Source organism: Nothobranchius furzeri, chromosome 17 (assembly GCF_043380555.1).
Source record: "Nothobranchius furzeri strain GRZ-AD chromosome 17, NfurGRZ-RIMD1, whole genome shotgun sequence".
In the NCBI taxonomy this organism is placed as follows: domain Eukaryota; kingdom Metazoa; phylum Chordata; class Actinopteri; order Cyprinodontiformes; family Nothobranchiidae; genus Nothobranchius; species Nothobranchius furzeri.
The window spans coordinates 33782324-33808616 of record NC_091757.1 but is presented as its reverse complement, the minus strand read 5'-3'; the positions used below and the strand labels follow the sequence as shown (position 1 = coordinate 33808616).

General features: G+C 41.9%; 1 protein-coding gene across 3 annotated transcripts in view; it reads left to right on the top strand.

The window, feature by feature from the left end:
- Positions 1-20767, top strand: part of LOC107393594 (leucine-rich repeat transmembrane neuronal protein 4) — a 101507-nt gene extending 80740 nt beyond the window's left edge. The window contains exon 3 of one of the 3 annotated variants that reach the window (XM_054731310.2): positions 19307-20767. In XM_054731310.2, the coding sequence (XP_054587285.1) occupies positions 19307-19525 (219 nt within the window). In that variant the 3' untranslated portion in view covers positions 19526-20767. Of the gene's footprint in view, positions 1-5819; positions 5938-19306 lie in introns of those variants that run through there. The other 2 variants (XM_015972062.3, XM_070546519.1) reach the window with 2 other exon arrangements.
- The last annotated feature ends 5526 nt before the right edge of the window (positions 20768-26293 follow it).

Here is a 26293-nt window from a genome sequence, read left to right as displayed (position 1 = left end):
TGTGTGAGATTTATCTTTTATATTAATTAAAAATAAGAAAGCATAAATATTGAGGCATATTACCCTGTGATAGCATCAGATCTCCAAGTAAACAGCCATGACCTTAGAGGCAACATGCTTTTCCATTTTTCTAGAACTGAGTGTTTTGACAGGCGGCAGCAGCACACACTGTGTGAGGAGGGATGTGTGCACTCAGGAAAAGGTGTGTGGGAGTGTAAAAGGACACAAAAGCAAGTCAACGAGGGAGAATGGACCAAACAACGAGTTGCACATCCACTGCTCTCTCTGAAAAAACAAACATTTAATTTCCCTCCACATTCAGGTTACCTGTATGAGCAATTATGAGAAAAGACCACACGGTGCTTCCTAAACTGTCCATCCAGTAAATACCAGTAAGTCCCAGCATGCATTGCCAACAATGATGAGCAGAAAATGGGATGAGCAGCATTAGGAGGAGATAAATCCCCACATCTGAAGGATTATGGTTATTTTGACTAATGTAAAATGCTTTCCACATAAAAATGTAATTACATGGTGAATATTAAAGTCAGTCAAAGATCATCTTTCTGAAATCCTAACACTTGGTGTTAATTTATAGAACTTCCAGCTGCCTTTCAGACGGACATCAGCTTTCCTGTTGTGACTCAAACCTTCAGTCGTCTCATGTGATTCCTGCTCTGCAACTTATTAAATATTAAAACGTAAAAAGATTCCTCTTCGTAATATAAAAGTCACAAGTTATTTTCTATATTATAAAACCTGTGAAAGAGTGGGTTCTTGAATTTGACATAAAAATAAAACGAGACAACATTATTTAAATGATCAGGCTCATGGAAGTTAAGACTAAAGCTCTGTTCTGATGGTGCAAATCTTTGAAATTATGTTTCTGCACAAATAGAAAAAAGCACAGCATAGTTCCTTTAATTTTTAAGTATGTGAAAATGTTAAATTAGGTGTTGGTAGTCACACAAGGATGATAATTTTTTATTTCATATTTCTAGGACAGACTCTTCCTGTAGGTATGAAAAATTTCAGTGTTTCTAATCTCTGATCTTGTATGTTTCTTGTGAAAAAGGCTAATTAAAGGCCTTGAAGGAACACATATTTACTGGCTCGCCATGCAAGATCCTCTCAACTACTGCCACACCAAGTTTTAGCTGAAACATTCACGGATATGGAGCCATTTTTGTAATTACTGTCTTAAGTTCTGTTATCTTAGAACTGGGTCCTTTCCAAAAATGAAACAGTTGCAATTGCCCCAGGTATCATGAAAGGTAATCTGATTACTGATTATTTTTTTAAAGTATCCTAGACTGTTTGATTGTGAAAGTAACTGTGGCACAATAAAAGTAACTATATTAGTGACATTCAGCATCTTTCTGCTTAGACTACTGCCCCCTGAACCCAACCCCGAGAATGGATGAATGGATGGATGGATGGATGGATGGATGGATGGATGGTTAAATATTCAATTGTTGCTTTGTAAAAGTTTCACCAAAACTCAGACAAACATTCTTGAGCTATGTCAACAGCCAGACCGGGTTGATGACGAGCTTCTGCAGCCATCTTGTTTCCAGTTGCCTCTAAAAGTACCGTATATCTATTTTAAATGTATATCTAAGTTTATCTTCCTGAGAGTGTCATTAAAATGGATCCTGTTCTTAATGAAATATGCTGCAGACAATTAAACACACACACACACACACACACACACACACACACGCACGCACGCACACACGCGCGTGCACACACACACACACACACACACACACACACGTTTACACACACAGAGGCAAAAATGCTATCACCTGCCTTTGGTGGGTGATAAAGGCAGTCGGATGTGAAAGTACAGAGAGAAACAGACTCACAGGTGTTCAAATGTACAGGTGACAAGAACATTATCGTCAGCCTGCTGTGTGTGTGTGTGTGTGTGTGTGTATGTGTGTGCGTGCGTGCGCGCGTGTGTGTGTGTGTGTGTGTGTCTGTGTGGTAAACACAACTCCTTTTCCTGCCACATATTATTAATAGGGTTATATTTTCCTTTTTTTGGAAATAAATGAGCATTTCTTCAAATGTGGTTCCACAAATTGTGCTTAAACTCCATCTTTTATCTGTGACTGAGACATTTTTCAGTAGTTTAATTATTGGCGTATGAAGGTTCTTTCTTTTCCTCTCATTAATGACGATAAAGGCAGAAAAGGGACAAAAGTCAAAGCTTTTAATAGATTAGTTTGGAAAATTCAAAACAATGTTTACTTGAAGTGCAAAATTGATCTTAAATAAAGGGAATATATGTTCTCTGGAATGCATTTAACCCAGTTAATGAAGTTTACTCGTTATCGGCTTCATGTTTGGGTCAGCCACCCTGACATCAGTTTTAATTTATCTAGTCGGAGTTACAATCAGAGAAGGTGGTCTGGTGTCTATTATCATGCCATTCAGCATCCATGGGTGTTTCCTGGTAGACAGTGATGATAATAGAGGGTTGTCTTTCCTCCCTTGCTGCAGCATTGACCACTGAATGAATTATCCAGCTGACAGAGAGCAGCAGCACAGCTCAGGCCTAGGATGTTGTTAATATGCCAGTGAGAGTCTTCAGTGCGAGTCTGAAGCATGATGCAGCTGCCTGTCACCTAATTGGGAATCATTTAGCAGCAGCTTGACCCACATTCACCATGTTGCAAAGAGGGGACCACCTATGTGAATGCTTTCATTAGCAATCGCAAGCAAACAGCATGAATATTAAAATGAATTGCTGTGTACTGTCACTGACGTGCACATTGTTGCCCTTTCCCACTTCTGAACCAATCACTTCAGGGGGATCAGAGAGTTTGGGATTTTTCAGTGGAACACAAAATTAGAGAAATCTGAGTCTTCTCTGTAAAAGGAACAAAATCATAGCTTCTTTTGTACCTTATTTCTGTGTTTGTCTTCAAATTCCATTTTTGGTTCTTTTTTAAACACAAATAAGGTTTTTCTTTACCTTGCTAATGTTTCGTTTGCGGCTGCAAACATCCTCAGAGCAGTCCAGTGGTCGCCGTCGCCGTCTCCAGTCCAGTGGTCGACGCCTCCTTCAGTTCTGTGTCTCTCGTTGGCTCATTGTTTCCATGTCGGCGTGTTCCTACTCTGTTTGTCCGCGGGCAGCAGAGGATGTTGTTGCCCTCTGCTGCCCGCTCTCCCCTCTCCGATGATGCAGTCCCATGCACGATCCAATGAGTAAACCACATCGTCTCTGTTCATGGTCCCACATCCACGTCTCCTTATCTCTTTAGCTTCCTTTATCCATCTTTTGTATTTCTGTTGTTCGGTGTCTATGATCCTTGTGTTGTCCCAGTCCATTATATGGTTTTCTCTTGTGCAGTGATCTGTTACGGCCGATTTCTTTATTGTACTTTCTGCTTCTTCTTTTGCTGCTCTTGTGTGTCTTCAACTTGTTTCTCTCTCACACTCCTTTCTATGTTCAATTGTTCGTGTGTTGAGTTGGCGTCCGAGCGGGGCGCAGAGGGCGACAACGTCCTCTGCTGCCTGCGGATAAATGGAGTAGGAAGTGACGCCACCGTCAGCGTCAGCTCTGAGGATGTTTGCAGCCGCAAACAAAATGTCAGCAAGGTAAAGATAAACCTTATCTGTGTTTAACAAAGAACCAAAAATGGAATTTGAAGACAAACACAGAAAGAACGTACAAAGAAAAATACAGACAACAAGGAACAAAGGACTTCCACCGTTTGGAACGTTTACACCATCGACATATAAATACTGGACAATTAATTTCCATAGGCTCCAATATCACGTTTTTGAGGCCAAATGGGAGGTGGCCACCACCGCCATTTTGACCGTGTCACAGGTTCCGTCAAGCCCAGACAATTCCACAAAAGGGAAGAGAGGTGGAGCTGAGGGTGGGGCTGTAAGGCTGGGATCAACTGACGACACCTGGTAGAACTAGCTACAAGCTAACCTGTAGCTAACCCAAAGCTAATGCGGAGGTGGGAGCTAAGCTAACGGACGTAGCAACCTAGCTACAACCGGAGTTAACTGTGCACAACACCAGAGCTTCTGAGTCAGAGATACGTCAGGCGGACCGCTGGGTAAAACCGGGTGGAACACAGAGGTCTCCGAGACCTCCACAGAGGTCTCCGAGACCTCCACAAGCCGACAGCCGCACAGCAGACAAGCGCTGTTGCAATCTGAGATGGGCAGAGCTGCCGCTGGGGAGAACCGGGTGGAAAGGTTTCCATCCCAGAGCTCCACAAGCCAGCAGCCCGCGCAGCAGACAGAAGCCGCGATCAGACAGAGATGCGCGGGGCTGCGGGGAGGGGAGAAGCGGGTGGAAAACTTCGGTCTCCCGAGAGCTCCACAAGCCGATAGTGGGAACCCAGCTCCATCAACATGTTATATTTCAACCAATTTTCTAAAGTGCAGCATTATGTTAAATGCACTGGGGTTTACCCTATTACATTTAAATTTCATGGTTAAACAGTACATGTTACAATCTAAGCTCAGCTCGGCAGTGACCTAAAATACATAAATATAATTTTACTTACCGAAAAAATGAAGTAGAGACTCCTTGGATGCTCTATTAGTGCAATTAATGCCACAGCAAGTAATTTTGTCCAACAACTGCACAAAAAATATCCAAAAAAGAATACACAAACACAGAGACTCAATATCCCGGAACAGTTTCCAGGCCAGACCAAGGCTCTACTGAGGCCTTTCCACGGAGCTAGCTCTGTGGTCACGTGGGTCTGAGGCGGCGGTCACGTGGGCCTGATGCTCATTAATTATACAGAATTTTAGGCTTTTAATACACTTAAACAGAAGAGTGAGAAAAAAATTCACCCCCCTCAGAGTTGTCATGAGTGTAAACTAGATAATTTAAACCAAAAACATGTTTTGGTACCAGGATGTAAACATGTTTATTTCTGCTGTGAAATTGGTATTTTTAACATGGGAGTCAATCAGGATTTGCTCGCTTCTGACACCAGCCCCCAGCGGATGAGGGTGGAACTGCAATTTTTGGTACTTCCGGGTTGGCCTCAATTTTTGAGCCGCATTGTTGGGGTTTGGTTTACACCAAAAACGCACATGTCTAAGGAACCACCTTCGTTTCTGTTTAAGATGCCAGGACGAAAACATCACACCAATAAGCCTACAGCTGAAAACACCGATCTGGACCAAGACAGCACAGAACATAATGGAAAGAACACAGAAAGCACTACTCAAAGACAGGTTAAGAAATGTCACAACCAAACAGAAGCAAGTGGAAAATGAACTGGAAAGAACACACCTGGACTTAAAAAGGAATTACAAACGAAAAAAACAGAGGAACAAATTAAAGGACACATGATGGAACAACAGGAAAAATAGTTCACAAAAGTAAAATAAAGACACATAAAGAAGTTAAACAAACTCATCAACAAGAAAAAGAGAAAAGAAAAACAAGATAACACCACACAAAGCTCCTGGGTATATAACCTTTCACAATACGAACTAACAGAAGCAGAAGAAAGCATATTAAAAAAGGTTTAAACTTTGCAGTAACACCAAAGAAAATACCATATGATGAATTTATTGTAGCAACAGAACTAGCATGTCAACAGGTTGTCACACCCTGTCCTGTCTCCCCATTCTGTTCAGTCATGTGTCTTTGTTAATTGCTCCGACCTGCCTCTCATTTTCCAATCACCCAAGCTTCCAGCCCTCATGTATTTAAACCCCTTCAGTTCTGTGTCTCTTGTTGGCTCATTGTTTCCATGTCGGCATGTTCCTTATTAAAAGACTTTACATGTCCTGGTTTGTCTGCCTGCCTGATTCCTCCCCAGCGTGTGGATCCTCACCTCCGCTCCACTCCAGCGCGCCTGACAGAATGAGCCAACCCACAGAAGGATCCAGCGGGGAGGTTATCCCTTGGGAGTACCTGCTCCAGTTTCTCGCCGCGGACCACCAGCCGGCTCCTCTTCCTCTGGCATCGCCTCGCCGCGGACACCGCCGCTGAGCCCGGGCCTCAGCGATCCTCTCCACCCTCCCGGAGCCGGATGGAGACTTGGACAGGGAGGCGCAGATGGACCGCTCCTGCTATGTGGGCACCAGACTGGCTGTGTGCTCCCCCGGAGTTGGCCCATGGCGTTGGGAAGGATGCCGGGCTCCACCGTCACCCCTTGTCCCAGGACGGAGCCGCAAGCTCGTCGCTGCGCGTCAGCTTGGACCCGCCCCCAGTCAGACCAGCAGTCCCGTCTCCTGTCCAATCAGCGCCTCCGTCATCTGCAGGCGGAGGAACCACGCCTACAGCCCAGCTGACAGAGCTCGCCGGTCTCCAGGCGGAGCTTTGCCGGATCTGTCAGCTCGTCAGCATCCAGGAGTTCCAGCTGGACACCCTATTCTTCCCGAATCAGCAGGAGAAGGTTTTGGTCCAGTCAGCAGCTCCCTCGTCTCAGGGCCAAAGGATTGAGCCTGCAGTCCACCCAGCAGAGCTAGCCGGTCTCCGAGCTGAGCTGGCCCAACTGCATCCGAGCCTCAGTCTCCAGGAGCTCCAGCTGGACAATCTATCCTCCCTGCTCTCCCAGTTACCGGCACCACCAGTTCAGTCAGCTCCAGTTTCAGCGGTGAACCAAGAGGCTTTTCCCCCGGGCCGACCTGTCCAGATGTCAGAGCCCAGTCCGGCGGCTCCAGCCAAGGAAGCGGTCCCGTCTGTCACACCCTGTCCTGTCTCCCCATTCTGTTCAGTCATGTGTCTTTGTTAATTGCTCCCACCTGCCTCTCGTTTTCCAATCACCCAAGCTCCCAGCCCTCATGTATTTAAACCCCTTCAGTTCTGTATCTCTTGTTGGCTCATTGTTTCCATGTCGGCGTGTTCCTTATTAAAAGACTTTACCTGTCCCGGTTTGTCTGCCTGCCTGATTCCTCCCCAGCGTGTGGATCCTCACCTCCACTCCACTCACCAGCGTGCCTGACATAGGTCACGGATGAGGGAAAGAAAGCAGAACTCAGAAATAATGAAGTTGGGATATTAAAGAACAGCCAAATTCAACACAGCAATATTACAAAAGAAGAACAATCAGCCATGACAGCATTATCCAAAAATTAACTGATAATTATTCTTCTGGCAGACAAAGGAAGAACCACAGTGGTAATGGACAAAGAAAACTATAAGCAACAGATGAAACAGATGTTGGAGGACTTACAAAATACTTAAAAAAGACCCAAAAGAAAACATTAAGAAAAACATGGAAAATTACTGAAGCCACTACAAGAAAAAGGCAAAATAACAGAAAAAAGTGTACAAACACTGGATTCCTACATCAAACATAATACCAAGAATCTATGGAACACCGAAAATACACAAACAAAACACCCCACTTAGACCAGTAGTAGACAGCATAGGTACACCAACATACAACATGGCAAGAGAAGTCAGCAAAATCATCAGCCCGTTATTAGGTAACACAGATCAACACTGCAAAAATAGAATAAAACTGACAAAAGAACTAAAAAAGATTACAAAAGAAGACAACGACATACTCATCTCACATGACGTCACATCCCTGTTCAAAAAAACACCAACCCAAAAAAACCATAGACATAGTAGTTAACAGAGTCCCGTTAACCCGTCATCAGCCACCCTGTGAGAGTTTTTCATGGAAGACCTAGAACAAAAAGCCATAGCCACTGCCCCCCCCCCCCCCCCCCCCCAAACTGCAAAATAAAATTATGGAAACGCTACGTAGACGACGTACTGGAAATCATACCAAAAGGACAAACAGAAACACTAACACAACACTTAAATAACATTGATGACACAGACAACATAAAGATATGAGTCAGAAACAGAAGGCAGTATAGCATTTATGGACATGAAAATAACCAGGCAGACTGTCGGGACCCTAAACATAAACACATAGGAAACTAACACACACAGACAAATACTTATTATGGACATCCGAACACCCCACCATACACAAAATGTCAGTAATCAGAACATTATATCACAGAGCAAACATGGTAACAGAAGAAAGAGACCGTAAACAAGAGGACAAACACATACAACACGCTTTAAAGACCTGCGGATACCTGAAATGGGCAATAAACAAAGGAAAACAACAAACAACAACAGAAAGAAAAGTACAGTACAGTAGTACATAGAAAGGAGTGTGAAGGAAAAACAAGTAGAAAACACACAAGAGCAGCAAAAGTAGAAGCAGAAAGTTCAATAAAGAAATCGGCCGTAACAGATCACTGCACAAGAGAAAACCATGTAATGGACTGGGACAACACAAGGATCATAAACAACAACAGAAATACAAAAGATGGATAAAGGAAGCTATAGAAATAAGGAGACGTGGATGTGGGACCATGAACAGAGACAATGGGGTTTACTCATTGGATCGTGCATGGGACTGCATCATCGGAGAGGGGAGAGCGGGCAGCAGAGGGCGACAATGTCCTCTGCTGCCCGCAAATAAACGGAGTAGGAAGTGACGCCACCATCAGCGTCAGCTCTGAGGATGTTTGCAGCTGCAAATGAAACATCAGCAAGGTAAAGAAAAACCTTATTTGTGTTTTAAAAAGAACCAAAAATAGAATCATAGCTTATTTGTTAGATAATTGACACAAAAGTATTCTCTACAAATTAACACTTGATTGCAAACAGCAGAAAAAGTTTTTCCTCCTTTAATCCATAAAAAATTGTAAATGGAGTCTGTTGATTTAAATGTATCACACCCTTACTTCTGCTTTTTTTTCAAAGCTGAATAATAAGCAGTCTTGCCAGAAGCTCTCTAACATCACTGGTGTAGTGCAGAAAATATGCAGATCCACTCTGTCAGTGCTGACTTTAACCCCTTTAACGCCTTCATATGTGCATCGTGGTACATTCCCCTAATGCCATTAGTTATTTATTCATTTCAAAACAGTTCTTTTGCTAGGAAATGTTTTTATTTGCTTAATAAAGTGAAGTCGTGAGTCTTGGTTTGAGAGTCAGGTTAAGACAGAGGTCACGCTGCATACATTTCATGAGTTGCATTATGAGGAAGGGTGAATGAACCATCCAAGCAAAAACAGACAATCAGCCTCATGGTGCAAAAAATCAGCTGTTCCTCATAGTGATGGGAATTTCAGCTCTTTTTAGAGAGCCGGTTCTTTTGCCTCAGCTCACCAAAAAGAGCCGGCTCTTTCGGCTCCCAAGTGACTCCTCAGATTTTCTGTTGCGTAGAGTACATTATAACCAAAATAATGCAAAACTAAATGTAAAATTATTTACTAATGTAAAAAAATGCAATATATCAAATATTTATCATTTCTATGGATTTAATAACTGAACACTTTAAGAAATCTCCACTTTCCGACTGCAGGCGCTCATTTTCTCACCGTCTTCGTCGCACTCTCCTCTCTCTCTCGCTCACCTTTTTCCTCTTCCTCATTCCCTTTTGTCTCCCTCCACCCGCATGTGCTCTGCTGTGTGTCTGAGTCTGATCCTCCCTCTTCCCCGCCCCTACTGCTCTGTGTGGACAGTCTGGACACGCAGTTACACATGGTGACCAATCGCCTGTAGCCGTCATGTGCCAGCGTGAGTACTCCTCTCATTTTCCCATCTTTGAGTTGTGTGTTTCAGGAGAGGGAGGCTCCAGCTGCAGCAGATTTGCAATCAGCGGTTCTGGCTACAAAAGGAGGATGAAGAACACTCCTTGATGCCGGATGGTTACTACAGCTTGGTAGTTTCCTGCCCTCTTGTGACTCTTGGATTTTGTGCTCTAGTGTTTCTAGGATTTTTTGTGAACCTTTGGAACTTTTCCCTGTGCTTACCCGTTACCAGGTTTTGGAACGTTTTTGGACTTCTGTGACTTCTCTGGATTACGTCTCTGGTTTACTGCAACTCCTCTGGATTATGTTTCTGGTTTACTGCGACTCCTCTGGATTACGTCTTTGGATTTCTGCGACTCCTCGTGTTTACTCACCTGTGCCCCATAGGATTTCTGGACGCAGCTCTCACCGTTCTCCATTCCTCCCGGCCGGCCCGCTCTCCTCACGCTCCCTCTCCTGGACACCCCACTTTGATTCACCCCGGCACCCAACCTACCCTCCCTCATTCCTATGCTCCCCTACTCCCAGTAAGTCTATTCTCTGCACTCACCAAGTTTAGACTTACCTTCCTGGACTCACCTGCATCTGCTCCCCCCTCCTCAGATGCTGCGCTCCCGTTCTCGATCTCCATTGGGCTTTTCCAGTGCACCTTCAGTTCTCGTTTTAAAATAAAGATTCTTTTTTTTTACCATAAGATCTGTGAGTGTGTAATTCTGCATGTCTTGGGTGAAACGCATTCCCCAAACCATGTCAGTAGCTTTCACCAAAGCAGGGGGGGGGGCTCCCAATGACGAGCCGGCTCCTGTTGTTCACTTCAAAGATCCGGCTCTTAGAGCCAGTTCATTCACGACCGAGACATCACTAGTTCCTCAGAACTAGAGTGCAAGGACCTATTTGGGAAAATAAATAATTTAGAAGGAATTGATTCAGTTTTGCATTCGATCCTTTAAACACCCATTTGCGAAAACTGTGAGCGCAGATATGCATCTACCTTATGGAGTGGGTTTATTTCAAAGCGGCTGCACTCTGAGATGGACAAATGTCACTGGGTCAGCTGAAGTTGATCTCTCTTTTTTTAAGAAACACATTTATGTTTAAGCAGACTGAGCTGTGACTGAACTAAATTTACAAGTTTCCAAAAAGTCTTGAAATGTTTGCAACAGCTCACAGTCTCTTTGTACACATTTTTGTTCAGCTGGAAATTAGAACTTGTTCAACATGTTTACTTTACAAACTTCATAATTGTTCCAGATAATCTTCATTGTCTCAAAACTTCTTATTCATCCATCCATTCAAAACGTCTCATTTATTAGTTTTACACCTTATCTCTAATAGTTCACACAGACATGCTTTATTTTTCACAAATATTACTCTGACTGTGTGTGTGTGTGTGTGTGTGTGTGTGTGTGTGTGTGTCTAGCACTGCTCTCTATCCTATGTTTGGCAAGTTAAGGTTCAAAGTAATGATGATGAAACATTTATTGCCAGAAGATGAATGGAGAATTGTTCAGAATTAAGTTAGAAAACATCTATTGGAGAAGTTTATTATATGTTTGTGACTGCAGACTGCGGTTCTGCCCCAGGCTGTTTGCACATCTACTAATGATGTAAAGAAGAATCAAATCTACTGACTTGTAGAGTTCAAGTTCAATTTTCATATGTGGAAGAACAAAGAACGAGTTGCTTTTCTTCTTTCATCTCTTACTTTTTAATGTTTACTTTATAAAGTTAACCAGAGGCATTGTCTGATTAACACAACAGAACTATTGCAAGCTTGTTTTATTTTAGCAAACCACATAATTAAATAAAAAGTAAACAATAAACCTGCTTTTATGACACTGCTACTAAACAAAAAGTAGTTTTGCCTCTGACTTGAAACCATTTCTTCTGCTTATTTGACTTTTGTATTCTGGACATAAATTAGCTGACATATTTTTTATTTAGTCTCAACAAAAAGCTTTAGATATGAAATGTCTTGAGGCTCCACACAGAACGACTTCATTATAATGAAATTATCAGAAAGTATTGCATGTACAGCTGCAGTTGACTGACTTATATTGTCAACCCACAACAAGATGGCTGCCAGAGCTAAAAGATCTTGGCTAACACTGAAAAAAGCTAAAACTCTCCAGGGCCTGTATGTGCTGTGGCACAGTGTTAAAAGATCAAATGTAAGATCTAGAAACATAGCATAATTTCCCTCTGGGACTAATAAAGTATCTTTTGAATTCAATTGAACTGAACTGAACAAAGAAATGCAGCTTTATTTATATAGCACATTTCATTCAGAGGCATTTCAATGTGCTTTCCATTAGCAAGAACATTAGTGAGTCGTGGAGGATGGCTGCTTATACTGAGCCAGGATTCTCTGGAGGTTTCTTCCTGTTAAAAGGGAGTTTTCCTCTCCACTGTCGCTGCATGCTTGCTTAGTATGAGGATTGCTGTAAAGTCACTGACACTAAACAGTGACTTGATGCAATTTGCTGGGTTCCTTATATAGGAAACATTATTTCTGATTGGCTTAATGAACTGTGAATTGGAATGTTTATTATGTGAAGTGCCTTGAGACGACTCTTGTCGTGATTTGGCGCTATATAAATAAAATTGAATTGAATTGAATTAAAATCAATGTGACAGCACAATAGAATACAATTTAAAAATTAAAAAGACAAGGGTGAGCAAATACAGTGCAGAAGGTGCAGCAAAAGAACAGCCATTCAAAGGCTGATGAAAACATGAAGGTTTCCAATTTGGGTCGCATTTGAGGTCATGAGGAAGCCGATTCCATCTATATGCAGCATAGTAGCTAAAAGCAGCCTCACCCGGTTTGGTTCTGACCCGAGTTCTACCAGCTGGCTCTTTCCTAATGATCTCAGAGCCCTGCTGGGTGTTTATAGGCTACAGGAAGGAGATCCAACATGTATTCTGGCCTCACACCATTGAGTGATTTATGGACTAGTAGAGGCACTATGAAATCAATCCTAGTTTACTAGTAACCAGCGTAGAGATTTAAGAACAGGAGTGATGTGCTCGGCTCTCTTGGTTCTTGTTAAGACTCTAGCAGCAGCATTCTTAATAAGCTGCAGTTGCTTCACAGCTTTTTTGGGAGAACAAGTCAAAAGACCATTGCAGAAGTCCAGCCTGCTGGAGATGAACGCATGAATGAGTTTCTTTAGGTTTTGTCTGGAGCTATTTGTTGAAGATGATAAAAGCTGATCCAGGCATAACCTTGAGGTGACCAGTGAAGCTCAGGTCTGAAGCAATAATAACACCAAGATTTCTAAGCAGGGTCTTATGGAGCCAAGTTGATCAACAACCTCCATCCTATCCTTTCTTGTATTAAAAGACCAGAAGATCACACGTAACATTATTTTTGGATTTAGCCTGAATTCCCAACATGAGGCAGCAGGTGATAAGGAATTTCTATCCTCAAAATAATTCCGCTGTGTGTTATTAAAACTCCTCTGATCTCACTTATTGTTTATTTTCCAGTCCTGTTGTAGTGATGTTTTCATTTCAAACACCAAATAATTTCCTTAAGAAAATTCCTCAGCTCTATAAACATTGCTGTGGATCATTACTGTCATTAATAATGAATTAATTTAGCTGAGAGAAGAATAAAAGACAAAATTAGTTAATAACCAGAGGGGAAAAAACTACCGTTAAAACATTAACAAGTTGTTTCTATGGGTACCAAGTTTTATTCAGAGCTTTTCTCTCTGTTAAAATTCACTGCCGAGTAAATAGGTCAAACTTTAGTTTAAAGAGAGTAAAGACACGATCTGGTTGTTGCCAGATGCCCACTTCATTACTTTGGAGGGTAGCCAGTGACTCACTGAACAACCATTTATCCAAAGGAAACAACGCTTTTCTTAAATGGCTTTTATGATGAAGAGATTTGAATCTGTTTTATCTACTCGTGCGTTCTAAAAACTAGGTTGGAAACGGATTTTCCAAACCAGTCAATCAGAGGAAAGGCGGTGATTGTGTCACCTGTAAAATCCAACAGCACGGCGCATTAAGCTGAGCAGATCTGCTGGCTGATATCCAGGCTATGCTAGCCAGTGACTCACCTCTTTAAGAGCTCTAAATGTAACAGCCAGCTTTCCCCCCAATATTCCTGATTAAACTTGAATGCTAACTCAGTTTTGTTTGCCAAAAAGGCTTTTATTCTTCTCATCTCAGCTAAGACCTGAAACTGATGCTGTTTCACTTTACTGCTTCTGAACCAGAGCACAAAGACTTGGAGGAAAAGATTATTGGTTCAAATGGAAGCTGTTTAAACAGCAGGCTATTGTTCTGATGACGTGGGCGGTGCATTTAAAAGACAGAGCAGTGTTAATCCCAATTTAATGTCTGTCAGCTGTTTGCAGACAACCTGCATCACACTTAAAGTGATAGATAATAATAATTCCTTTTACTTTGACTTTTATAGACCCTTGCTGAAAGATGTTAATAAGAAAAGGCAAATTTGTGAGAAAAAATTGTTGAAATTCAACAAAAGTCATCATCAATCAATCCATGTTCTTTTTTTATGTTTGAGGTCAGGTTTTAGATGTGATAGTTATGGGGAGAAACCCAGATATCCCTCCCCCACCTTTTCCTAAGGAATCCCAAAGCTTTCCCAGACCAGAGAGGATATTTCAGTCAGTTTTGCTTCTCCTCTAAGTTGAACATCTCAACTCCTTCATCACCTCACACTGTAAAAAAATGTGGATTTTACTGTAAAACGCCGGCAGCTGGGGTTTCCATAACAGTACTGTAAAATTACAGGAAATGTTTTGTTCTTTTATGGAAACAAGGTATTTTTATTGTTGTTTTTACAGGTAAAAACTGTATTGAAGTCAATATTTTACTGTAGAAAAAAAGTTTTACTTGAAGAAAAAACATTGTTTTACCACCAAATGAACATGAAAATAATCTATAATAAAATGTGTGCCACTAAAACAACATTTTTTCCACTAAAAACAAACGTGAAAGGGTTTCCTCATTACACACAAACACCTTTCATTGTTAACTGCTGTTAACTCATCCACTGCCTGCCTTTTTCTGGTCAGAAATCCTCTGACTGCCAGCGTTTTTGAGCATTTTAACTTATTTTTGAAGAGTCAGAACATTGCGGTCTATGATCACGTAAACACCAAAACTACCAAAATAAAGAGTAGACTCACTTCTTACATCAGGAAGAATCGGCGAGTTTCTAGCATTTTCCGGTTCACAAACCAGTTCTTCCGGTTTGTGCCTTTTGTAGCGGTGTCCCAAAACGATCTCCTGGATTTCTGCTTCCTTACCACGTAACATGTCACACACAGGTGAAGATCAGCTTTTGAGCCGTGATGTTTACTCTCAAGGTGCGGGAGCTAGCTCCCTGGCCCACCCCATTAAAAAACGACAATTCACACACACACAAACACACACACACACACTACTCTCACAGACATTGGCAGAACGCCACCCTACTTGCAAACAGTAAAGTACAATTATATGTTTTCCATTTGAGGAAACCATTGCCTTGCTCCACAGCTTCTTCACCCAGAAGTATGTGGCTTGACGATGCAAGAAAACATCATCTGCAAAGTGCAGAGAGGAGACCCTGAAGTCCCAGACTGAACACTCTCCTCTGTATGACTGCACTTTGGGATTCTGCTCATAAACACCAAAAACAGAGGAGACAAAAGGCCCTGGTGGAGTCCAACCCACTCTGAATGCGGATGCAGGTGTTGGCTGTAAAAGCGCCAGATAGCCCTTAAAGGTGGCACTACACACTCTTGCAGCACAAAACACAACATATGGAGAAAAACATTAGGACAACATTACACAGAAATTGGCCACTGAGTTAAGGACATGTTTTTGATGTCATGCAAAGTTTGTGCTAAAAGGATCGGTGAGACCAAATCAAGACATTGCGCACTGAGGGGACCAAAGAACAGCTCTAATAGTTCTGAGAGCCATTATTTTTGCAGGCTTGTGGTTAGTTGGTGTGCTGAACAAGGCTTAGTGACAGCTTAGTAACCTCAGCGCAGTGAAAGTTTAATCTGGACGAACTGTGACCTGTTTTCTTGTAACAACCCTTGTGAAACAGAAGCTCACAGCCAGGCAGATGTTGCTGCGTCTCTGTGTTTACCGAATCCACCTCATCGTATTCCCATCCAATGTCACAACTCAGGAGGAAACTGCTTTTTCACTCAGTCAGGCCAAACTGAATGAAAGGCATGACTGCATGCTAATAAAGATGGGGAGAAAAAGTCAAATACAGCTCATTATGTGTGGTCCTGCAATTGCAGTGACATACCTTTCTGCAAAGCACCGCAGTGAGCAATCATTCAAATACGTTCCACACAGATTACGTGAGCACTAATGAGTGGGCAGTGTTTTAGTGCCTGATAAGGCCCCAGAATCACAGGCTTTACACAGACTGGACTTCCTGATTGTATTTCATTTACTGACTTAATCCCTATTGCTGCTCAAAGTGACAGACTGGATGTGTCAGTGCTGAGTTGGGCTGCCAAAATATACAAAAGAGCAAAAGATGTTCAGTAAAGGTCATTAAAACGGCTCATTGTGTAAGTGTCAAATCCAAGTTTCCACCTCTTGCTGTCACATCTCACTTCTTTGCTGACAGTTTTTCAGTGTGATGATGATTTTAAAATGGTTTTTTTAACTCTTTTGACAAAAGAAAAAAATATACATCCATTTCAACAAATTCTCACAACGATTTATGAAAAGAGGCTTTACGGGCCTGATCCGGAGCACGTCAAATCACTGTTTCTCTTGTAGTTCTTCTTTACAACAAAAGCTGCAGATAATCTCCCACAGCTGCCAATAAAAAAAGGTGGTAAGCCTTACTTGAAATCAAACACCCAATGAAATAGAAATTAAAGTTTATGTCATGGTAAGAGTGAGTAGAAAATGTAATTCCAACTTCGTGAACTGCATGGCTGAGTGTGCACTTTATGTCAGCTGCATGGGAGACAGTTGAGCCGAGGTGCTGAAAAAGTAGAAACTGGCTAACGAGTCTGAGGAGGCGGCAATGAAAATAGGTGAAGGTTGTGAGACAGTGATTATTCTTGAACAGACGGACGTTCCTCCTCATCTCGTTATGGTTCTGATAACAGCACAAACCCAAGGAAATGTTGAAAGTTCCTGATATAGCAGCCCTTGTCTCACTTTGGTGTATCTGGCATTTGTTTCTGTGGTGGATAAAGTTGTGTAGCAGTAGGAAAATAACATCACAACATCACCTTTCTAGGTATCTCTTGCTGGATCGGAGTAACTCCAGAGGTAGAGCGGGTTGTCCGTCGATCGGAAGGTTGGAGGTTTGATCCCGGCTCCCGCCAGAGAATTCTGCCGTTGTGTCCTTGGACAAGACACTTAACCCACCGTGCTTACTCGTAGTGGTCGGAGGGACCAGTGACTCCAGTGTTCGGCAGGCCTTGCCTCTGTCAGTGCGCCCCAGGGCAGCTGTGGCTACATCGTAGCTCCTCCCCACCAGCGTGTGAATGTTTGGATGACTGTGTTGTGAAGCGCCTTGGAAGGCAGACCATTTACCATTTGCTGGTTAGCATATTTTTATTGGTCATGTTCTTTGATTTCATGACACCAACACAGCCACTTTAAAAGTTGCATGCACCTCACAGATCACAGGTAATTATGGGGTGGCACACCAGCACCCAAAACCATCACAGAAATTCAGTTGTATTGTTTTGGCTGTCAGACTTACAAAGGACAAACAAGAATGGAATACAGAATGAAGCTTGGCGGGATTGGTCACTGCTGCCGTTCTGATGGGCTTTTCTGATGTTCTGCATGGTTGTTCCCAAAGATCAAAGGTTCTCAACACAATAGAACTTTTTTTTAACTATTATTTTTTTGTAAAAGCATGATTCATTTCTTTGTGATTTAGGATATTCCTGCGTATGTAATAAAATAAGATAAGACACTTTTTTCAGATACTTTAAAAGGGGGGGGGGGGGGGGCTAAAACTTGTTATTGAAATATTTTACAGTTTATAACAACATTTTTATTAATCTTGTTGTTTATTATGAGAAGACTTACAGCGTTAACTGATCTACGGTGGTCCGTTTAGCAGTGATGAGCAAACAAAGCTGTTTATGGTCTAAACAACTCTGTTTATTTTGTGGTTCACCATTTGGATTTCAGTATAGGATTAAATGGAAATGTTAAATGGAGGAGGCGGGGGAAACTGTTGAGAAGGCAGAGGCTGTTAATGCTCTGCCAACAACTGCTGCACAGACAGAAAGAGGGCCGTTGGTTCATTTGCCTTCATTTAAATCAACGTTACTCCTTACATGTTTGACTTGTGCTGTAGCATAGATGGGGAGGCAAGCCTACACTGTAGCCCTCCTGACAATCTGTACGCCCCCTCACACACACACACACACACACACACACACACACACACACACACACACACACACACACACACACACACACACACACACACACACACACACACACACACACACACACACACCTTGATGCTTGTGCACTCAGAGGATTGTTGTTCATGAATTTTCATGAACTTTTAATGTTTATTTATTTGGCAGACGCTTTTATCCAAAGCGACTTACAATTTATAACCTATAGGGCATGTTGTGATCTGTGGGGGAAACCGGAGTACCCGGAGGAAACCCACGCATGCACGAGGAGAACACGCAACTCCACTCAGAAAGGCCGCAGCCGAGTTTCGAATCTGCAACCTTCGTGCTGCAAGGCAACAGTGCTAACCACTGCGCCACCATGCAGCTTCTGAAGAAGCGTACAAAGATCCGCTGCTGAATTAGACAGTCGTGTTTTGAACTAACTTAGGGGAATTAATTCAGTCACATTGTTCCTAAAAAAGAGTAACATCAAATTCAAGAGGGGCTTTAAACGTGAGTCAGAGCAGTGGTTATAAATCCTGACCAATCAGATGAAGAGTAAGCCATTTCTACATCAAATCAGCTTTATGTAAAGGTCTTTGTGATTCCATACAAATAATCACTACAACAAATAGTACTTTACAATGGATGTCCCTCAGGTACTTCCAGTATATTGTCATCCTTCTGAAGGAAAGATTAATATACATGATGAAAATTTGATGTGTGCTGGATTAACAGAAGTAGAAAACAAATGATAAAACACTAAAGAAAATCCAGAAGTTGCCTTTTACACATCCAAGTGCTGCTCATGTTTTGTTATTTTGTATGCAAATATCTTAGCATCAGAACTCACTCGTGTTTTTGTGTGAAAGCATGGATGTAACTATGTATATTAATACCATTATTGCATGGGCTATGAAGCATCTGTATTGTGTTTAATTGACATCATTCGGACCACACTGGCACATAAAATGAACACGGGTCTTTGAATCAGCGAAGTGCTTGTAATGTAATAAGCACTCTCTTCTAAATGGAGCCTTGACTCCATTTAAAAGAGGGCAGAAATATGTGTGCACTCTTGCTTAAGGCTTTCATCTTGCATATAAATCACTCCAGCTCAAAGTGGGTGTTTGAGCGGCACAGATTTCAGGTTCTGGGGCGCGATGCGGTTTCACTGGCCAAGTCTCCATTAATGACAGAGCTCTGCCTTGACAGCATGATGTAAATTAAGCCAATTCTTAATATTCTGAGAGCTGACAAATGTTGGCATGGAGGCTGTTCTGGCTGTTTTAAAGCTGTATATGTGACTCTTTTGCTTTTTTTCTCTATTTTCTGCTTTCTGTTCTGCCTAGATACCGCGGCACCTGGATCCCCTGACTCTGTACAGGTGTGAGCAGTCAGATCTGGATTACTGCCATGCTTACCTGTCACTGCATCACAACGTGGGCATGGAGCCCTCCACCCGGGCACCGGGAGGTTCGGGGCCAGCCTTGTACCACCCTTGCCTAATGGCTGCCCTCCCCTCTGAGCCTGTGCTGCCTTGCCCCCAGACTCACTCCCACCACCAGTGAGCTGTGTACACCATGAGGCTCTATCTCCAAACTCCTGTTTTTCTGCTGCACAGAATCACTGAACTGTTCAAAGGAAATAAAAGGTTGTGTGGGAGGAAACTGGGACTGGTGAAGAAGCAAAGGAGACAGCTAATCTACTGCAGAACATCCTGGATGCAGAGTATTAAAGATGAAGCTATTTTTTCAGTGTAAATAAAGGGTGCAGCAGTATTGATTAGTGAGTATTTGACCTGCACAACCCTAAATGTCCTCAATTAGCAAAGGAGGTCGAAAAGCAGCTTGTCTTTCCACAAATCTGCTTTCCTCTTGAAGCGTATTAAAGATAATAATTTAATGATTTTTAAAAAATCTCATTAAACACATTTCCTTACCTTCTCATAATCTCCTGCACAGGTAAAGCAATCAAATGATTAATGCCACAAACAGAGCAGGGAAACAATGTGATAAGAGGCTGAGCAGCACAGCAACCGACGGTGACCATGCTAACGGTCTCCTGCCGCTCTTTGTAACTAGAGGTCTCTGTCTCTGTGTGCTTGTGTGTGTGTGTGTGTGTGTGTGTGTGTGTGTGTGTGTGTGTGTGTGTGTGTGTCTGACTGCATTATTCATTTAGACAAATAAGCCACTCAGATGAAATGACCTAAAAACCTGGAGAAACAAGTCAGAATATAGCAGACAGTAAATGCCAACTTGTGCAGCCACCACAAACTGCTGGCACTAACTATGATTTTTATGGTGACTTACGATGTTGGATGTTGATCACATTTGGATTAGCTTAACCGAGCCAGAAATAAACACGAGACATATAAACGAAGAAGTTGCACTGCGATGGTAGGTATTTCCCTTTCATCACTCACTGGAATCACTCGTGTGGTTAAAGCTTTTTGATTTCATATCCATCATTAAACCGATAATCTGATTGTACACTCATATAGCTACACGTGTGCTTTTTACAAGATGTTACATTATAATCTATGGTAAATAAACTGTGATAAATGACCAGTAACAGTGAGTGCCATTCATCAAGATCAGTGGTATCAAACCAAACGACTGTCTGCTGTATTTAGACAAGTGAGTAGGTGGATGGAGCTAAGGAGCAATGCGCTGAAGGCGAGACTGTTAAACAACAATATGTCTTGTTTTTGCATTAGAACTGACCCTGATGATAACTTCACTTGCTTTTCTTCTCCTTCTGTGACTGTGTGTGACCATTATCTGATTTAATAAAGTGAACTGGACTCTGAACTTGAAGACTTTTATGTAACTTCTGGAGAAAACTGATTGTTTTAGATCTATGGATAGCAGTTCCTCCTTCAGATGCACAGTAAACCAGGTAAATGACGGAGGAGAATGTTCTTTTGCCTCATCAGCTGAGAATTTGATCTCAGTTAAAGCCGTTCAGAATATAGTTTCATACCAACTTTTAAGTATAAATGTGTATAAATTGTTACGAAATGTTTACCAAAATTCAAATGTTATTGTTAGATAAAAATATTTATAGTCTGTTCTAAATATGTAGAATTAAAGTTAGGTGGTTTTGAACTTCTTATTTAGCTGACATGCAAATTGGGATTGCCAGAATCTGAGATCCTTTGATGATGAGATCATGTGAATCTGTTTAAACATGGATGAATTATTAATGAGCAGGGAGAACCCACATGAACACAGTTAAACAATGCATGTTTAATGGACGGATGCAGACATAGCATCAAAGCATCTCCTAGATGCTACAAATGAAATCCCCCCCCCCCCCCCACACACACCAATTAAGGTAATCTATATTTGCAAGTTAAATGTTTAGTTGTAAATGATCACAATCTTAATTTTAGATTCATCTTTACATTGTATTCTTTATTATTAGTAATTATAAATTACAATTGTTTTTAATTATATTTATATGAATTATTATGTCATTTCCTAAATCTGGCAAAGATGAATAAATCTCACTTCCAAGCTAAAAGTAACTAAATCTGACTGGATGATAATCCAGTCTGCTCCCCATGGAAACAAATTAACAGGCTGTCAAATGTGACATTTCTTTTCAACATAAAAATTAAAGTCAAAAAATTGCATTCAACTGTTTTTATCTATCTATCTATCCACTGATTTGAGGCATTTCTTATTCTGCAATAGGATCATAGGGAACTGGTGTCTAACTCCAGCTGACATCTGGCAAGAGATGGGACACCATGGACATGTCCTCAGTCCATCACAGGGACACACGGAGGCAACAGTCATACACTCACTAACACCTAAAGAGGGTCTCCAGCTAACCTAAAATACAGGTTTTTAATGTTCAGCCCCTATCAACAGGATCAGATCTGACCTGAGAGCTTCTACATTATTACCACAGGAGTCATATTTTGAAGCAAAGGTCAAAAGGCTGTCCAAAGCCCAGACCCAGACCCAAATAAAGACTGAACCCGCTTGTCCATGCAGGGTTGTGTGTGTGTGTGTGTTTCTGTGTGTGTGTGTGTGTGTGTGGGGGGGGGGGGGGGGGGGGGGGGTTTGCACACACACTCACACCTAAGGACAATTTAGACAGACCAATTAACCTGACATGAATCCCTCTAACCTGCAGACCATCACCACTGGTTCCCCTCAGGCTTGTGCTCTCTCCCCTCTGCTCTTTTCCCTGTACACCAATGGCTGCACCTCCAACAGTGAGTCTGCCAAGCTTATCAAGTCTGTAGACGACACAACCGTCATCAGACTCCTGTCTGACTGAGATGAGTCTACAGAATGGAGGTGGAATGGCTAGTGTCCTGGTGCAGCCACAACAACCTGGTGCTAAACACCCAGAAGACAGTGAAGGTTGTTGTAGACTTTAGGAAGCACACAGCCCCCCTCCCCCCATAACCCTGTCTGACACTCCCATAACAATGGTGGACTCATGTCGCTTCCTGGGCACCACCATCACTCGAGACCTCAAGTGGGAGTCCACAATCATCTCCGTCATAAAAAAGGCCCAGCAGAGGATGTACTTCCTGAGACAGCTGAAGAAATTCAACCTGCCAGCACAGTCGATGAGGCAGTTCTACACCGCGATCATCGAGTCCATCCTCACCTCTTCAATCCTCGTGTGGTATGCTGGAGCTACCACCAGGGACATAAAGAGGCTGCAGCGTGTCGTACGCTGTGGCTGCAAACTCCCTTCCATACAGAACCTGTACACCTCTAGGACATTGAGGCATGCAGGTCAGATAACAGCTGACCCGTGTCACCCTGGACACAGCCTTTTTGATTTGCTCCCATCTGGTAGGAGGCTCAGATCCATTCGGATGAGAACCTCTCACCACAAGAGCAGTTTCTTCCCCTCTGCTGTTGGACTCATGAATGACAGTAGGTCTGCCCACTCCAGTCTCTTGGTTCCAGTCACATGACCCTGTGTTGTGTTTGTACCTGAACTGATCCGCTCTGATTAGTACCTACACTGCCTTGTATATAGCAGCCATTTCTCTATTGCCACTTTATATTATTATTTTTTCTATCATGATTATGTTGTTACTCCCTATATTTTCTTATCTCTTATTTTTATCTCCCTTTTTACCGCAGCAATTTCCCAGTGTTTTGATTCTCACACATATGGCAAAAAAACATTCTGATTCTGATACCTGGAGAGAACCCATGCATACACAGGGAGAACATGCAATCTCCTTGCAGAAAGACCGCAGGCCAGGGTGCTAACCCAGGACGTTCTTGCTGCAAGGCAACAGCGCTAACCACTGCGCCACTGTGCAGCCCTCTCCAAAACCAGTTTGTGTTATTTTACCAAAACTGGATGCTAAAGGAGCTTAGAGGAGCAGCTTTTTCGGCCTTTACGGTAAACACTGTTCACAGACAGAGGGGTGGGGACACAAGAGACCTGAGAAAACACCCACCATTGGTGAGTGCAGAAAATGTTCAAGGATGTCGCAAGACAAAGCATATACAGACTCCAGACTCCTGAATGTGTGTATGGTTTAAATGTGTTTGTCTATTTGTCTTGAATGTTCAGAGTTGGTGGCTATTGCCAAAAGACACAATTTAAAGTGGTACCACAAGACTTTTACCATAATAAAGAGATGAACTGAGACAACAGAAGACAAAGAAGCTGAAATTTGTGGCTTTCACCTTTGGTTTAAGGTGAGTCCTACAGTTGGAGACGTGTCCTCCTCTTCAGTGGTGATGACAGAACATGGCTACTTCTCTCTACGGGGACCATAAAGCAGCTCAAAAGGCAGGTGAATGATAAATATATAAAATTGTGGATACTTTTAAAGTAGAAAAATACAGATGCCATTAATAATGTTTTTGATCATATTGCTCAAGGCTGAACATGAAAAATGCTCAGAGGTTATAAATCAGGTGATAAATCAATAAGTCCCCTGCCAGCCTTTAGTAAGACTGCCAGTCAAGGGCATTTTCAGGCCGTAAGGCTACACATCTTCTTTTCCTTTTAGGTTTTTAACTTCTGTGTGCTGTTAACTGGGACCACAGGCTTTGGAAACATAAGATAATCTCAGGATTTTCAGTTTTACTGAAATATCCAACTTCATATTTACCAACTAAAACCCTAAAAGAACACACACTTGCTGTTCTTATATGTCTGTTCTCCAGCTTCCAGTCGTGATCCTAGAATTTTGTCCAAAATATAAATATTTATACACAAAGTAGTCTTGCAGTTGTGAAATGTAGCATATTTCACTTAATTTTTTCTACATTTATTGGCTCTTTTCAGCTGGATGAGTCTTCTAGGTAAACCAAGCTTTAATCTTTGATTCAAAACCAGACTTTGATGTATTAAGTTTTTTAAGAAAGACCAATTTCTGCAACAATTTGTTAGAGAACTGCAATTTTCCTGCCATATTTCTTGTTATTAATGTCCCTCTAATGTCACATATCCCCTCTAATCTGAACATTTAACACTCGTCTGTGTAAAAACCAGTCATTCAAAATTAGAAGAGTCTTTAATTGTGCACACCTGCACTATATGTCAGTATTCCCTCCTAGTTTGCAAATGTTCTGCCTTGTGTTTCACTTTAAAAAGAAAAAATAGGCAATGCAGAAGATTTATCTGCTAATGACAACACTTTCTGACACATGACAGATTCAAGCTGTAGGATTTACTGCTCCGGAGCCGCACACATAAAACAGTTTAACGACACTGACAGATTGTTCGCTGTGCTCACCTCGAGTGTTCAGAAAAGCAGTGAAATAATCAGAACAGCGAGGTGCGGCGGATGCAACAGAAAGCATCCATTCTTATGTGTTATTGCAAAGGTTTAGACTAGCAGACCGATGACTCATATCCAGCTGATGTTGGAGTTCTGCTTGTTTTTTTACCGCTCGCAAGCAAGGAAAATCATGACCCACATAATGTCTTAAAGTATTTAAGTTTTAGAAACAGAAAACATCATATTATTTATTCCCTATTGTTTGGAATTTGTTTAATCCAAGTGTGGACAGACGTTTGTCCATGAAGATTTAAGGAAATTTTTGTTCTTTTATCATTTAAATATAAAATATCATACACACTGAAGGCATTAAGTGGAACAAATAATCATTTCTAATCGGGGTTATTATTCATCATTTGAGATTAATATTAAAATTTTTGTTGCATACTGGAAAGCTGTGTTTCCAGCAGAGGCTGACTGACTGTTATTCATACCCCGTCCTATCACAGGGCTTAATTTGCGGAAATGAAAAGTGTCAAAGTAATGGCAACAGATGCTTCTTGGTTTGTTATGCGGTTGACATTTTATTTATTTGGACAACATATTGGTCCATCTCACTGTGTGTTGGCATTTTCTTGGAAAGCTAAGCCAAGCTATTTTCTCTCTCTGCAGAGCTGTCAGAGGAAGCTAGACAATGTAGCTCTCTATTGTGTGCCGGGTTGAAATTCGTCCATCCTTTATCTTGTTTTTGTTGATTTCTGCCTTTTTTCTCTTTTTGGTGGAATTCAGAAGATCATTGGGAGAACGTTTTCCATCCACAAGACTGATAAACACACAGAAAAGAGCAGAGGAACTGTAAGAAGTTATGATGGCTCTTTTTTCTGTGTGCTTTTATTCTTCTTACACCAAGATTACATTTAGGGAAGAATCATTTCTGAAGCTGTACACAGGTGTTTAGCTCATAATTGAGAGGTTGGAGGAAGATTATTTGGAAAAATGTTCTTTTGTCTCACATGAGTCCATGGTGCATTTGAAGTATTTCAGTTTAAGGTCAAGCTGGATTTGTCCCTCCTTGTCCACGTGCACTCTCTGCCATTCTGAAGTTGTATTGCAACCCGCTGGCGGGCAGGGCAGCTGTGAAAGCATTTGATTTCCCCTGAGAGTTACACAGCAGCAAGGCCCACACTTTGAGATTACCCTTACCATTTCACAATCCCAACATGACATCGGATCTACTAGTTTATTTTAGAACTGCCTCTCAAGCCTTCTGTCCTGATCAGTTTCCGGGTCAAAGGTGAAGCTTCTTTCCTACACTTTTAGTAATAATTAAGAAACACACACATTTGAACGGTGCAGAGGACGTCTGACATAGGAGTTCTACAAGCTGTAGCGTCATGAACGTCCTGTTTTTGACCTAAAGGTCATGATCTGCTGTGTCTGCTCGAGCAGAGACATAAAGTCTCTGACAGGCTAATCTACATGAGAAAGTGGCCAAGGTCTTTCATGCTCTCTGCTCATCTGAACTGCTTCACCTCTGTTACAGCTCAAGACAAAGACGAAAAACTCTTTTGATAAATACATAATCAACAACTCTGTTATTATCAATAATAATGTG